The sequence below is a fragment of the Penicillium griseofulvum genome (genome assembly GCF_001561935.1).
Source record: "Penicillium griseofulvum strain PG3 chromosome Unknown contig_86, whole genome shotgun sequence".
NCBI lineage: Eukaryota > Fungi > Ascomycota > Eurotiomycetes > Eurotiales > Aspergillaceae > Penicillium > Penicillium griseofulvum.
Window position 1 is genome coordinate 1,373,177 of NW_024467473.1, and position 15,041 is coordinate 1,388,217.

The 15,041-nt window shown below is 46.4% G+C and overlaps 4 protein-coding genes across 4 annotated transcripts; 2 read left to right on the top strand and 2 right to left on the bottom strand.

Annotated features, from left to right (window-relative positions):
* Positions 1 to 2,345: 2,345 nt before the first annotated feature.
* PGRI_038560 (uncharacterized protein) lies at positions 2,346 to 3,705 on the top strand (the record flags this gene model as incomplete). Its single annotated transcript, XM_040791569.1, has 2 exons — positions 2,346 to 2,413; positions 2,463 to 3,705. The coding sequence occupies 2 exons, from the start codon at positions 2,346 to 2,348 to the stop codon at positions 3,703 to 3,705; spliced, it is 1,311 nt and encodes a 436-aa protein (XP_040645646.1).
* Positions 3,706 to 7,191: 3,486 nt separating this feature from the next.
* PGRI_038570 (Major facilitator superfamily domain, general substrate transporter) lies at positions 7,192 to 10,822 on the bottom strand (the record flags this gene model as incomplete). The annotated part of the gene is made up of 9 exons (XM_040791570.1): positions 7,192 to 7,675; positions 7,732 to 7,910; positions 7,960 to 8,077; positions 8,136 to 8,608; positions 8,673 to 9,066; positions 9,575 to 10,201; positions 10,253 to 10,379; positions 10,429 to 10,701; positions 10,753 to 10,822. 9 exons carry the CDS (start codon positions 10,820 to 10,822, stop codon positions 7,192 to 7,194), a joined length of 2,745 nt encoding a protein of 914 aa, XP_040645647.1.
* Positions 10,823 to 11,713: 891 nt separating this feature from the next.
* Positions 11,714 to 13,788, top strand: PGRI_038580 (Zn(II)2Cys6 transcription factor domain-containing protein; the record flags this gene model as incomplete). The annotated part of the gene is made up of 5 exons (XM_040791571.1): positions 11,714 to 11,833; positions 11,885 to 11,994; positions 12,046 to 12,710; positions 12,798 to 12,867; positions 12,918 to 13,788. The coding sequence occupies 5 exons, from the start codon at positions 11,714 to 11,716 to the stop codon at positions 13,786 to 13,788; spliced, it is 1,836 nt and encodes a 611-aa protein (XP_040645648.1).
* Positions 13,789 to 13,975: 187 nt separating this feature from the next.
* On the bottom strand, positions 13,976 to 14,657 carry PGRI_038590 (HD domain-containing protein; the record flags this gene model as incomplete). Its single annotated transcript, XM_040791572.1, has 2 exons — positions 13,976 to 14,143; positions 14,202 to 14,657. The coding sequence occupies 2 exons, from the start codon at positions 14,655 to 14,657 to the stop codon at positions 13,976 to 13,978; spliced, it is 624 nt and encodes a 207-aa protein (XP_040645649.1).
* Between the last annotated feature and the right edge of the window lie 384 nt (positions 14,658 to 15,041).

Genomic DNA, 15,041 nt, shown 5'->3' on the forward strand with positions numbered 1-15,041 from the left:
TTAATATAGAATCGACCCCGATGATATTTATAACTTTGATAAGACTGGCTTTGCAATAGGATTAACGGCAACTGCGAGGGTTATTATAAGGAGTGAATACTACAGTCGGCGCTCACTTTTATAACCTAGAAATCGCGAGTGGGTGACGGTAATTGAGTGTATAAATGCTTCGGGGTAGGCGCTTCCTCTGTGCGTGATTTTTAAAGGTAAAGTCTTTATTAAATCTTAGTTCGATAGTCTTCCTGGTGATTAGCGATTCGAAGTTAGTCCTAATGGTTAGACTTCTGATGAAATTAGACTTCGTTGGCTTAAAAAGCTCTTTATTCCGACGACTTCTTTGCGTATAAAGGGGAGATATCGGCTTCTAGTACTCGATAGTCACGGAAGCTATTTAACCCTAAAATTTGACGAGCTTTATAAAAGAAATTAGATTATCCTGATCTGTATGCCTCCGCACTCCTCTTACCTTTTACAGCCTCTCGATATTAGCTGTTTTGCGGTGTTAAAACGTGCGTATAGCCGGTTAGTTGAATCGAAAATGCGGGTTGGGATAAATTATATCGATAAACTTGACTTCCTCGAAGCGTACCCCCTCGCACGAATTGAAGCTTTTAAAATGGAGACTATTAAAAATAGCTTCGGGGTAGCTGGTTTAGTCCCCTTTAAGCCGGAGAGAGTTATTTCAAAGCTCAATATTCGGCTTCGAACCCTAACACCCCCCCCTAGCCGGGGTAGTGATTCTAGCCGGAATTTTACACCAAAAACACCAGCTACTGAGAAAGACCTACGTCGGTAGGCTTCGTCAATTAAAGCTCTACTTCGTACAAGATCTCGAAGCCTACCAAGTCCTTCCGACCGTGCATTAAATCAACTTATAAAAGGCTTCCGCCTCACAATGCAAGGTGCTATTTTACTCGCTAAAGAAAACAAGGATTTACGCGCTGCTAATGAGAAGCAGAAGCAAAAACGTGCTCGATCCCGAAGGCAGATACCCGCCGAAGAAGGTCTCTCAGTTCAAGAAGCTTCTCAATTAATACCTGAGCCGGTGGAAGCAATTGTAGCACCTATACCCCCGCGACGCAGAAGGCCTTCGCCACCTTTATAGCCAAGAACTAGGGCATTACCAACGTGCGGGCTATGTAAAAATCAGGGTCATAGAAGAGACGCATGTCCAGATAGATGAATAATTTAGTTAAATTAATTTAATGGCGTTATAGTTGAGATAAATGGATTTGAATTTAGCATATAGTGTTGGGGTGGCCACTCGCTTGTGGTGGCCACTCGCTTGTGAAATACGTTAACTACATACATGTCCTTTCTCAATACTCTTATACTCCTGTCCGTTTGGTCCCTACAATGTATCTTAGGTGGCGGTGGTCTAGAATTATGTAGTGAATGTTAACCCGAGCGGCTGCCTGCAGTTTATGCCTGTGTACTATGGATTGTGTTAGTATACGGGTGGTTATACGCTTTTCAACCTTTAACCCCTAAATATAGGCGTACTTCGTACCCTACCGCGAGAGATTGAGATCTACATGACCATGATCTCGGGAAGGTAAAGGCAGAAATAGGAATATTCTATTACACCAAATCCCCTTAATATGTGATCGACAATCGAGTATCCGCAATACTGCGCCGGGTCCTATCTACAGTTAACTTTGTGCACAGACCTACCATGGCGATACTTTTCTTGACCGATTAACTAAATAGTTAGTCAGTTCTGTATAATCATAGCCTTGAAGTTCAGGTTTTCAAGGTTGGAATAACAAGCTACGTAACGTGTGATGTGGTCTATAGGTAGCTCTAGAACCTCCCCGATCCGGCTATCACGTGGTGCCATTTTGTGAACATGTTCGTGCTACTACCGAAGAATTCTCACAGAAGAGTGAAGGGGGAAAAAAAGGGGGTGCTAGTCTGACGCTTCAGGAAGACGATCTGCAGTAATTCTCGATAGAGTAGTATCGATCGGGAAATACTTTTCGGGATCTGGAGTACAGAGTAACGCCTCCCCACTTATGGTCTAGACCACAAGCCCTAATCAGTGAAAATTACTTCTCTTGATAACAACTCATTTGCCCAGGTGTTTAGCAGGAAATAGTCTCCGGGAAACAGTGGCACCATATCGAGCCACTCCTGTTTTGGTGGCGCTGGTAGAGAAGAACAACCATGGACCGATCGGCCGTAAGTTTTTTAAGCGCCCAAACTGTGATCGGCTTGGTTCCTTGGTTCTGGCCCCTCCTAGCTTGGGCTTAACTTTTGACACTCGTACCCCCCTCAAGCCTTTTTAGTATTTAACTTACCTTTCCCCTCTTCTTTTCTCTTCTTACATAACTCCTTACGGTACCATGCCTCTATCAGATTTAGACCAGGATATCACCCCTATCCCCCGTTCGCGGGAGGAGAACCAAGAAAGGTATGTGAACTAGATAAGTAGAAATACCAACTTACTAACAATCGCCTAGAGCCTTTATTGCTGCATCACGGAGAAAGGATCGCAGCTTAGATGCTCGCCTGGAATCTGCTAACCGGGCTTCTATGTTGCATAAGAAGCGTACGGGCAAGGCTTTTCACATCACCAAGGAGATTGTTGATAAAGAAGCCATGTATGAAGAGGTCGATGAGCGGTATCAAGAAAAGCGCATTCTCATGCTGCAACATCAGAACAACGAAATTGAAAAGCAGTTCACAAACCATCTACTGGCCGCATTTGCAGCTCGCACTCAATTCAATACATCTTCTATCCACAGCCGGCGAGCAAGCCACATGCACCCCCGCCCATCAGTCAATATGGGTCCACGCAAGATGAGCCTGGATCTATCCAATATCCGCTCTTCTTTCTCTCAGGGTTCCGGCTCAATGGGAAGCCCAATGCCAACAAATGATAGCTACGCACTATCGCCCACGGCATCATACGACCCGAACGCCCAGCCCTACATGGGCTGCATGGACCGGTCTGAGACGCCGTACTCCGGTATGTTCTCTGCCTCAGGGGACTCGACAGGACAAATCCCAGCCTACATGAACCAACAAGCCTCAACCCCAACCTGGAACTCCCAAGTACCCGCATGGGCCTCGATGCAACAGCAGAACCAAACACCCGGGCAACCCCACACAGACACGCATGCCGTGCAAATGTGGCAGCAGCAAATGATGCAGCAGGCTCAGATGAACGACACCGCAGTCCAAATGCATCAATTCAGAGATCGCCTTGCATCCGCACCGGAATTGCCTATGCAGCAGCACACGGCTCCACCGCTTCCCTCAGCATCCATTTCGGGCCCCACCGGCCACGGCCCTACCCATGGTCACTCGCGCGGCCAATCCCAGCCCTCGAACAACTTCCACGACCTCCATCTCCTTACGCAGAGCACACACCTTTCCCACTCCCAGATTGCTCCCTCTAGTATTGGCTCTCCTAAGATCGAGGCCCTCTCAGCGGGCACTCACTCCACTCCGGACTTCTGTCCCACTCCCAACACCCCGCTGTCGCCGACGACTGCCGCGCATGCTACCATATCGCCCGCTGGGAAGGTTGGGGGTGATGGCATTATGGTCTCGCATGAGGGGATGGATCCCGATTTCACGGACTTCAGTCAGTTTGCTTCCCACCTGGGTAACTCGACTGTTCCGCTTTCCGATCGTGACCAACCTTTTGGCTTTGACGATTTCATCGCCGTTGATGATTTCACCAGCGTCTCTTGTTAACTTCATCTATCATGCCTTTTATGATCTATGATACCTGATATACCCAGGTAGTTGTTGGTTTTTATTTAATCTTTTCATTTCGTTTATACATGGGGGTGGCTTTTTTTGCACATTTGCTCCTGTATTATATTTATTTTTCATATTTATCTCTCATTCTAATATCCTCCATAAGGGTAATGGCTGGGGATGTTTATGAGTATCGAATGAATATATTGTTTAATTTTACACTACTCTCCTTACAGTAAAACGAAACAAATTCAACTCTCTGACTTTGGTATCCACTTTTTTTTCTTCAATCTCCATATCAATTTTTTACCTTTGGTTTGACGTTGCATCGATCCTCGACCATCAGGTCTACGTCCTAATCCGGAGCACTCAATATTCTCTACTATACGCCCCTCAGAGCCCACTGCGCGATTTTTGGCACGTCATTTTCTTCTGTGGGATAAATCTGGTCTGAGACTTTATGCTCCACCGGGCCGTGCCCACTAAAGCTATAGGTAGAGCTATAGCTATAGCTTCTCCCAATCCACCCAGACATCACCCAAAATTTTTACCTTTCTTTAATGTTCCCTTGACCAGTCGTTATTTAAGTTGGGTTCGAGCAATATTGATTTACATACAACACCCTTCAGAATGCTACATTTAGTAAAACTTTAAAATGGACTGGCAGTAAGTCTCTAGCTAGTAGATGTATCCCACAATGAAAGACACACAACCTTGCTATGAGTTATTTGACGTCCCAACTAGCCCAATGCCTCACAGCCCAAGTACCTAATCTTGTCCCAGCAATCAGACCATCCTCAACCGTGGAAATTTCAGCCTTCATTTTCCCAGGTGTCACGTTATCGCCTCACATCCACGGGTAGACGGCGCTATGTCATAGTAGCCCTAGCTCCAGGGCTTTCAGTAGATCCTAGCCCAGGCCTTGCGTGAATATGGAAACATGTACTTTTGTTCTATTCTCTTGGTCGCGAGGGGAACTCTACTTCTCTGCTTCGCCTTCTAAATTACCTTCATTTCATATCTCAATCTGATCTCGTAAAATTTGACGTCGAGGGAAAGTAAATTAAAATTGAAGTGCCCCGTGCGCGGAATTGATTGTTGTCTCCCCAAGATCGGATCAACGGCGATCGTGCAGGATCGACAATCTTTTTTTTATTTTTTTATTCCTTTTTATCGAGCGCAATACCTTGGTATCTAACTAGTCCCTAGCAATGCTATAATGAATAATAAGGTGAGAATTCGAATATATTTTTCATCCACAAATAGATAACCCACCTGAAAACCCCCAAAGTAGGTAACCAACTGTAAGAAAAATGAAAATTGAAAAATGACCTGCAGGATCCCAGATTATTGCGGGGTTAAGGTTGCAGCTCGGTCGGCCTTTGGCAGCCAAACTCGGATTTTAATTGGTTGACAATCAACTAGCGCCCGCACTGACCCATGAAAAGTATAGAATCCATCGACACCTCTACCATGGTTGAAAAACAAGTCCGAGGGCAGTGTACCAATGGATAAGAGCTGGGTATTGTCGGCACACAAAATTCTGCAGGCTAAATAGACCCCCTTAAGTAACAGAACTCTAACTCTTCTCACTTAGTGGAGTAGAGAGGGAACCCCCGTGCAGATCTGACGGGGCTCCAACATCCCGGGTACCATGGATACTAGCCTAGGCCAACGGTTCCAGTTGGTTGCGGTTAGGCTGATTGCAACGCTGCGTGCACGGCTACGGAGGGGTGATTGGTGGCGATTCTCCTAAAGTTTTTATTTTTTTTATTTCGCTTATCAGTTTTAATGCCGGTTTTGTGGCTTGGGGGTCCAGTGGGTGGCCTGTCAAATTCCAGATCAGTATACGAGTGACTTCCAAAGTTGTTGATAGGCCCATGGGTGGTGGATCGTGATTTCTGAGGGATACGGAGTAGTAATTGGCGAGTTTTGTTTGGACCTCGTCTTTTGTACCCTCATTAGGGCTTGCGTACCTGCATTCGAAGTATTTTCGAGTGGCCTGACTACAGGCATCCACCTTTTATTGATACTGATCAGGCCATCGAGTCCAGATCGGCCCATTTGGAAATTGAACTTGATCAAATAATCTTCTCCGACAGGGGCTGTAAATACTAATTTCAAAATGACCCCCCCTGAAACATCCTCTATAAACCACCCTCGAATTCTTTCCCAATAAAGAGAACCCTTCAGAATAGCCGGAAATGCCACCCTCGATGATCAGCACCAGGTCCAGTCTCTCGGTGCAGGTGGAGTAGAAAGTGGCTTAATACGAGACCCAACTAGATGGGCGAGGTGGGGAACAGGCGAGGTGGCTTGAAGGCGTGGGATGGTCTTCCCCAGGTTTTAGATAGTTGACGATCTTGAACATTATCGTGCCAAGCGCCCAGCATATCTCCAATATTGGGCGCTTGGCACGATTACTTATTGTTTAATTAGTGTTATTGATATCATTGGGCCTTCGAGTAGAATAATCTCCTCGTGACATAGAAAATTACGTATCTTCTCAAAATCAATATCTCTACGCCCTTGGAAGCTTAATTCAAAGCAATATCTTCTCCAAATCAGCCGAATTAGCCTAATCAAGTCAAAACTCGACAGACACCCCTAATGCGGCGATGCCACACATGAGGGTTAGCAAATATGATGGGCCAATGAGAGCCAGAAAGCTAACCAGCTTCCACCAGATCTATGCACACACCCGTGATATACCCGCGGACACTCGGGAAACCTGCAGCTGATCAACGCCTCTATGCGAGTCAGGCTCGAACCTAATTTAACGCAAATTGCACATCTAAACGACAGAATACGAGGAGCAAAGCTGGTCCCAGATGTGTAGGGGTGGATAACATTGTGTGTGGTGCTTGCACCACTAGGGAGTGTTGGATGGGACACAATAAGCCGGCTTTGCGAATTTCGGATATGTTTCTCCGGGTAGAGAGGATTGGGGTGCTATTTTACAGTTTTCTTTTGTGGAGATTCTTGAAAATTGGGTGAATATTCGGCTGTCCTCGGACTACGACGGGATTTGCTGATCAGCACTGAGACGTGGGGTTGGTCGATCTTGTCCGATGATGGTCGATCCTAGCTTGGTGAGGATTTGGTTCATCTGGTAAGGCAAAGGCTCAAAGTTCAGTGATAAATGGCAGGGTCTACTGGAATGCACGCGAGCTACTACGTAGGAATGTAGGTAATTGAAGTTCCAAGTTTGTTCGGTAATGCTAATCCACGACGGATATCATATCCCCTGCTGAGGGCGATAATGAGAGGCTGACCAAATTTGTCCATTCGCTTGCGTCCTATCCTGTATGACTGATGAAGTAACAAATTCATGATTGATTGATGGGGATGACTGGCATTGGGCTTTTAACAAACCCAAGCACATCGGACAGAGCGAGTGCATATGTTGGGTTTCAGAATACAGGTGTACTGAGAAGATGCTCTGCGACAGAGCCCAAGTGCAAAACGCAATGTACACTTTTACATGCCACGACTGAAAAGCTCCCGGCCAATGTCGCCGCTGCGGCGGATACTTTGGCTCGAGGAACTACTGCGTCGGCGGCGGCTACGTGACTCGGCGGGGTCAGCTGGGTTCAACCCGCTAGCGCGGGCATGCAAATTCAGGATGTCAGTCAAGCTGACTACTCCAACTAGACGACCGGACAGTCGGGCTCCATCTAGCGTCGAGGAGGGAATAGAATGCGACACAGGCGATGGCACTGGCACCGACACGCCTGGAGCTGGGTATGTGTAAGGGAGGTTAGGAGTTGGTAGGTGAGGGGTGGTGTATTGAGAAGGCTGTGCAGAAGGTGTCACAGGTACAGAAGGAGATGGCGGTGGTGACTGTGCAGTATACGATCCGGGAGCTGGGCTGACACTGTTGGAAAGAGGGATGTGTACTGAAGAATGCGATGGAGTTGGCGGTCCTGAGGATGTTGGAGATAATGGATCGGTCACCCAGAGACTAAATCAACAGTTAGTACATGTTCTGTTTGTATCTCAAATGACTGCAGTAGTTACCGATGTGATCGAGTTGCCACGATCTTGGCGACTGTGTGAGCCAGTGTCGATCCAGGATTGACGTGGAAGACCGGGAATGAGTCTTTACCCTCAATCAAACCCCGTGTGGACAGAATGACCGAGATGAAGTGAGTGCAGGTGTTTTGAAGAAGTGGCAATGAAGATGATCGGGTCAAAAGCTGTGAAAGGGTAAGTAAATCTTGCCAACCAACATGGCTCGTCACATACCTTAACATCTGCTGTGGAGATATTCCCAAGCACGTTTAAGTAGCTATCAACAACTACGATTGAGGACATACCCTCGTTGTTCATCAGATGGAGGGCATCGGAGAGGGGTTTATCACCACTGCAAATGGCAAAATGGAGGTTAGACTGCTCTTCAAGAATTCATCAAAACAACTTACTTGATAGAGATCACTTCATGAGATCCAACCCCCAGCTCACGCAGAGCCTTTGGATATAGCTCTTCAATGATAGGGAAGCTGCGACCATTTTCCCAAAGGAATTTGACCAGTCGGAACTGGCTGAAGATTCCGACCACTTCTTGGTCATTTGACTCATTGACCACCACCACCCGGTGAACACCTCCACCAAAGATCTCTACAGCGGTCAAGACATTGGCTGAAGTTGGCAGGTTGATCAGCGGCTCCTTCTCCATGCCGAACTTCTTGACATCTCTCAGCGGAATTGGCACACCATTGTGAGCCTTCTTAGCTAGCTCGTCATACGACGCTTGATGCGCTTCATCGGGGTGTGTCAGCCCTGCTGCTAGCAGGAGATAAGAGTTCAGATCTGCATAGTCAAATGTGCCTACCGCAGAAGTGGATTGAGGGGTCTCGCGGATCAACAATACGGCCGCGCCTGAATCAATCAAGATCTAGTTAGACCAGTATGTTAGTCCAAAACGGACAAGGTAGTGTTGCCTTCGTAATGATACTCACATTTGTCGCCTCTTCAATGCCTGTATCAAGCTCCACAAACTTCAGGTCATCCGGGCTGACCAGCTCGCCGACTGAGATCTGTCTCCAATCACGACCAACAAAGGCAGGATCACTATTCTTCGGTGGCGGGGGATTGTCGATGAGGCTCTGGATGGCGGACTGTGGGAGGGACGGCTGTCGGCGTGCGCGGGGAGACCCGGGTGGGCCACGAAGTGACTCGCTCAAGCTTTGTCTGTGCTGGTGATTTGCTGCTGGTATGTGTGAAACACGGAGTTGGTTTCGTGTAGGGGGAGAGCGGGATTCGGTGCTAGATCGCGGGGAAGCAATGGATGCATTGTTGAGCGAAGTGTCGGACCCTTCGCGGGAGTGTAACCGGTCTGCCATGTCAAAGAATCTCTTCAAGAGGTTAGTCAACAGACAAGGGTCAATATGTTGTAAAATGTGAACAGTTACTTGACCCTACTGAGGTCATCAGGTGATGTTGATCATAGCGGGTCCATAAGCGGGGTTATTCACGAGCCAATCAAAGACTAACAATTTATATACTATCGAGATAGGTATAACTCATACCTCGGAATATATCGTTTGTTTTAATATACCTCCTCCTGAAAAGATAGTAGAAAATAGTCCATAGGTCGTATCAATCTTTCTCCCAAGGTTGGTATCAAGGATATTTTCAGAATGTTGGGTAGGTCGGTGTTGCAGAAACCTGAAAGTTCGCATTCCCTGATGACGTATTGCAAACACTACAAATACACTACAAACAAACCACGAAAAGTTGCTAACAAATTTAGGTGATATTATTACCTTTATAAAGGAATGGGAGAATTGAAGTGAAAGTCATTTACTTGGGGGTGTAGACTAAATCCTTGACATGAGACCTATTCCCTGCGCCAACTAACATAGCTAGAGTTTGAGAGCTTGATGATAGCTTCCCTTGTTCTATGGGTTCATCTTTTTCAATACCCTCCAGTGTCTGATTTTTGGTCTCGGGTATCAGCAAAGTGACAAGGGCAGTGAGCAGCATGATTCCCGAGAACAGACCAAGGACACCTTCCAAACCAATTGCATCTTCAACACTACCGAAAGCAAATGAAGTTAGAATAGCACCGCATTTTCCAGAAGCAGCAGATATTCCGGATGCTGTGCCTCGAACACGCGTTGGAAACACTTCTGCGGGAATCAGAAAGGTCGTGCAATTAGGACCAACGGTAAGCAAGAACTGTGAGAGGGCAAATATAATCATCAAACCAGCTGTTGGGGTGTGGACGCTCTGTGTGCTGACTCCAGCCCATATGGCATAGAGGATGCACACCATGATACATGTCCAGCATTGTTGGGGAACACGACCAATACGATCAGGAAGGAAGATACCGACGTAGAATCCGGGGAGATATCCTGCTGCTTGGATGATTATATTACCCACAGCGGTGTTATACAGGGTTCGCCATGGTGTTTTTTCGCTTGCATAACCGATTCTTGCCAGTATAATGCTTTGGTTGAGATTGATACCGTAGTATGCGATATCACTATATGTATTAATTTGGGGGATTTTCTTTTCAAGGACAATTTTAACTTACAATAAGAACCAGGAGGCTGACGTCGCAAATAGCACTTTAGCATGTTTCCAGTGACCGAAGTACTCGCGGAAGTCCTCCCACTGCTGCTTGAGTGTGCGCCTCTGCCCAGCAGCATCATCACAGACGTCTAAACAGTATTAGCTATCTTCAAGATACAAAAATGAGGGTAGTCTCACATTGCCTGTAGGGCAGTGTCTCCCTGATCGTCAACCGGGCATAAAGAGTGAAGACCGCTGGCACAATTCCAATGCCTAATAGCAAACGCCAGACCCATTCAAGATGGCTTAGGTTGTGGGCTATTAACTCCTCGAATGCCTTGAGCAAGATCAGAAACACGATGCTGGCCGCAATATTACCAAGGCCGATGTTCGAAAAGACAGTCAACACTTGGATAGCACGTGAGCCAAACGGTGACTTTTCTGCCGACAAAGATGAAGATAATGGATAATCTTCCTCGGATTAGACCCATTATGTCTCTATTTCGAAGGGATATGGCTTACCAGCTCCAATTCCTACCCCGGTCACAACACGACATACTGCAATCCATGCCGTCACAGACTGAGCCGACATTCGGTTCCAAGGCAACAAAACTACCATCAATGTTCCAAATATAGTGAGGAGGAGCTCTTTCCCATATATAGAATGACGACCCCAAACATCACTCAACACTCCAAAAATAAGCTGGCCAACGACCATGCCCAGGCTGAGGCTACCTTTCATGATGTCGCTGTCAACTGTCGGTACCTTTCCATCTTGGAAGTATAGGTAACCCAGGATCGGTACCACTGTCTAACATTAATAATTCGATCTCATTGAATCAATTGAAGTCACTTGCCAAGTCCAATTGTCAGGTTGAGATAGCCATCCGCGAAGAATCCGACGCCCGCCGTGATGACAAACCTCAATTTGGCTCCCAGAGATGCCATTGAAATGAATAAAATAATTCTTGAGATCGATAAGAGTAGAAACGATTAAGAGAAAACAAAATGTGGTTCCAGCCTTGGGTCGAACGGGAGATATGCATTGCTTTTTTTTTTTGGCCCGAGTAGTGAAATTATATACTCTTTAGCACTGCATCTAATACAGGGAATACCTCTCCAAAGCATTAGTATTTGGAGAAGTACGGTTAGCATTTCTGTGAGATAGGTTTATGTCGTACATGAGAGACCCCGAGTGAAGATTCAATGAGCAACGCCAAAGCTACCACGGGGACACTAAAAAACAGACCAGAGACCGGAGGGACCAGTTAGGGTTTCGCATCGCCCCCACGTGGATCCCATACTCCAAATGTGCCAAGTATATCTTCGGTGCGAAGTCCGCATTGTTCAGATGTGAATGTTCATTGTGTTCTGTGTTTAGGTGATCTTGATTATATTAACTGGAATTAATAACTGGCAGATGCAAACACTGCAAATTCAGACAGTACGACCACTGTGTTGCAGCCTTAGTTGAACAAACATTATGGATATCGAACTAGCCTCTCCGCCAGCCGTAAGTGCCTTGCGAGAATCATTCGGTGATCGAAAGCCACCGGATATTACTCGCAAGATTACTGCTTGTGTAGCATGTCGCAAGCAAAAGGTTAGTTTGATTACCGAAGATAACAAAGCATGTAACTGATATGCGGAAAAGGTCAAATGTCATATGCGAGAGGGTCAGATGCCATGTTCGCGGTGTAAGAAGAGAGGTCTCCCTTGCAACGTGAACCGAAGCTTGCAGACATTACTGGAAGATGATGTCACGTAAGTACAACAAATCTCTTGGACTAGCATCCATTTCCTAATAGTGTTTAGATGGAAAGGCGCCGTAGTACAAAAGATGCGACGGCTAGAAGAGGCTGTTGCAAAAATTGCTGCCAAAGTTGACGTGCCCGAGTCACAAGCTGCTCCTGGAACGCAAGATCATTTGTGTCTACCAGTTGAATCTACCAATGAAGAAGTTATAGCAGAGGAAATCTGCCCCTCGAGCCAACCATCTCAGCCAAAAGAGAACCATGAGCCACCTCAGACATGGGAAGTAATAATGGATCCCCGGGGCGGCCCAGCTTCCATCCCGGCCTCTTGTGTCTCAGACAATGGGAAGGCAGGTCTCTCAAACAATTTATCATCTGCACGTCGTCCAGATTTGATATCCACGGGTCTTATCTCCTTACGCCAAGCCGTTGCGTTATTCGAAACATATCATCTCAGACTTGATCATTTTCTCTATCGCATTCTTGGTGACCATATCAGTTTGGACTCGGTTCGGATCGCATCCCCACTATTAACGGCCGCTGTTTGTACTGTGGCTGCTTTGCATTCTCAAACCCTCGGCCATCTTTTTGAAGCTTGCTACGCTGAATATAAAAATCTTGTCGCAGCTCAAACTTTTTCAAGACACGTGAACGAAGATGACATTCGTGGGCTCTGTGTCGGTGCATTTTGGTTGCATGAAATTTCCTGGGCTTTGATCGGAAATGGTATGTACCTCCATATGTACATTCCTCTGGCGAAGCGAAACTAACAGAACTAGCTGTTCGTATTTCATCGGACATTAATCTTCATAGTGGTATCTACAAAGCCCTCAGAGGAGACCGCGATGGGTATCTTCAAGCTCGACTATACTATCTCGTCTATGTATGCGACCACCACTTTTCGATCGCATATGGTCGACCTCCGATGTCCAGGGAAGGGTTTATAATCGAGTCGGCCAGTCAGATACTGGACACTGAACACGCCACAGAAGATGACGCTAGATTAATCAGTCAGGTCAAGGAATGGTCAATCTTGGGTCGAGTGTTTGACACCTTCGGGGTTGATGTTGATACCTCTATTGCACCTCAGACACTACCTCAACTGCGGCGATTCTCAATATCTCTGGATACGTGGTTTGCAGATTGGAACGAAAGCTTCAAAGTGAATCAGAATGTCGGAAATTATCCACAAAAGGGTGTTGGTTTTCACTTCCATTTTGCAAAGCTATACCTTTGCTCGCACGCCTTTCGTGGTGTGCCGATATCAGAGAGTTCACCACGATACATGTCGCCTGAACTGGAGGAGATCGCCAATGCCGGAGTGTTGTCAGCTATGTCAATCCTTCAGATGATCGTCTGTGATGCCGAGTTTCGTACGTTCATGAATGGGCTTCCTTTATATTTTGATACTATGATCGCCTTTGCCGTTGTTTTTCTCCTCAAAGTCGCCACGAAGTATGCATTCATGATCAGAATCGATACGGGCAAGATCATTTCCCTGGTCACTGAGACTGTGGTGGCCCTTCGGGACATCACCCAGTCTATGCATAGACACCATCTCCTTGTGGTAATCAGCAAAGGCTTGGAACGGCTGTTGAGTATATGCCAGATGTCCACCTACACAGTTCACGAAAGAATGTATCGTCCTTCTCCTACCCAGGAACAGCCCCCAGTATTTGATACAATTTGGATGGAAAACATGGCAAGCTTTGATTTTCAAACTAATTTTCCTGATATCGACAATTGGTGGCTACATTATAATACATCGATGGGACCCCCTCTTTGTCCAGAGGCGTCGAGATAAGAAAATATCAAATTGGCTGATTGAGCACAAGATAAATTCTATCTCCAGTCTTTAGCCTCAGCCATCAAAAGAAATCACGATTGTGGGCTGCGTTCGTAGGCTACATATATCCCTTCGAATGCAGGGTTGATTTTGACCGGGAGTCTATTGTATTCAGTGTCTATATTTGGTTGGTAGAAGGCTGTATTCACTCACCAATAAGACATTGATAAGCAAGTTCCTCATAGGCTTCCAAAAGAGGAACTTTATAATTCGGCTTCTTTGCGAGATCATCCCATCGTCTGACCGAAAGCTTTGCCTCAAGCAGGGGATCCTGTTGCGCCTCCAGGACCTGCTCAGTAGTGTATCCGCCACCCTAATCATTGTCAACATACCTCAGATATGGGGAATATAAGAAGTAAAAAGTTACATACCTGGAACTTCAATGTCTGCTTACTAGTCTCACTCAATGCATCATAATAGCTTTGATCTGTCGCGACCAAATAGCGCTTGGCCATTACATGTGCACCAACCAACTTGCACACCTTCTCACTGAACCCAATCTGGCGCAGGTAAGTCTCGCCTAGAGCCTCGTGGCTTTGCCTTCCAATATACTGGCCGTCAGGAGTTATCATTTTGTTCATCTTCTCGGCCGCCGGGATGAACCGTACGACATCATGCAATAGTGCAGCCAGGATAACCTCGGGGTCATTTCCATACTCGGGGGACTGCGTGGCAAGATATGCACACTGTAGCGAGTGTTCTAGCTGAGTGACCTCCTCACCCAGATAGTCACCCTGGCCCTGTGCGTGCAGAAATCGAAATAATGTTTTGATAGTTGCTCGGGCTTGTTCTTCAACCGAGGCGAGAGGTTGTTCGGTTTGGGACATTGTCGTCTTCAAATCTTTTGTTAGATTTTGATTGTACCAACTCGATGGTCTCTCGGGGTCTTAAATAGAGTCCTTCTGAGGTTGGTCATGGATGTGTCTTGATGACTTAACCGTGTAGCATTGGCAACATTATACAAGGCACGAAGTCCGTTCACATGCATGTAACGACCTTCTAATGTACCTGTTGAATAACTCGTGATATCCCTGATTGGGCGAACCGCATTCATTTTCGGCACGAAGTCCGTTGTTCTGTGCTGCATTACATGGGTTTGTGTGGCTTCGGGGCGAACACCTTCACTCAATTCCATGTAACAGAATTTATTGAGCAATGCCACAGGATCTACTCACGCAGTAATTCAATGCCAGGTCATCGGAATGGCGCCG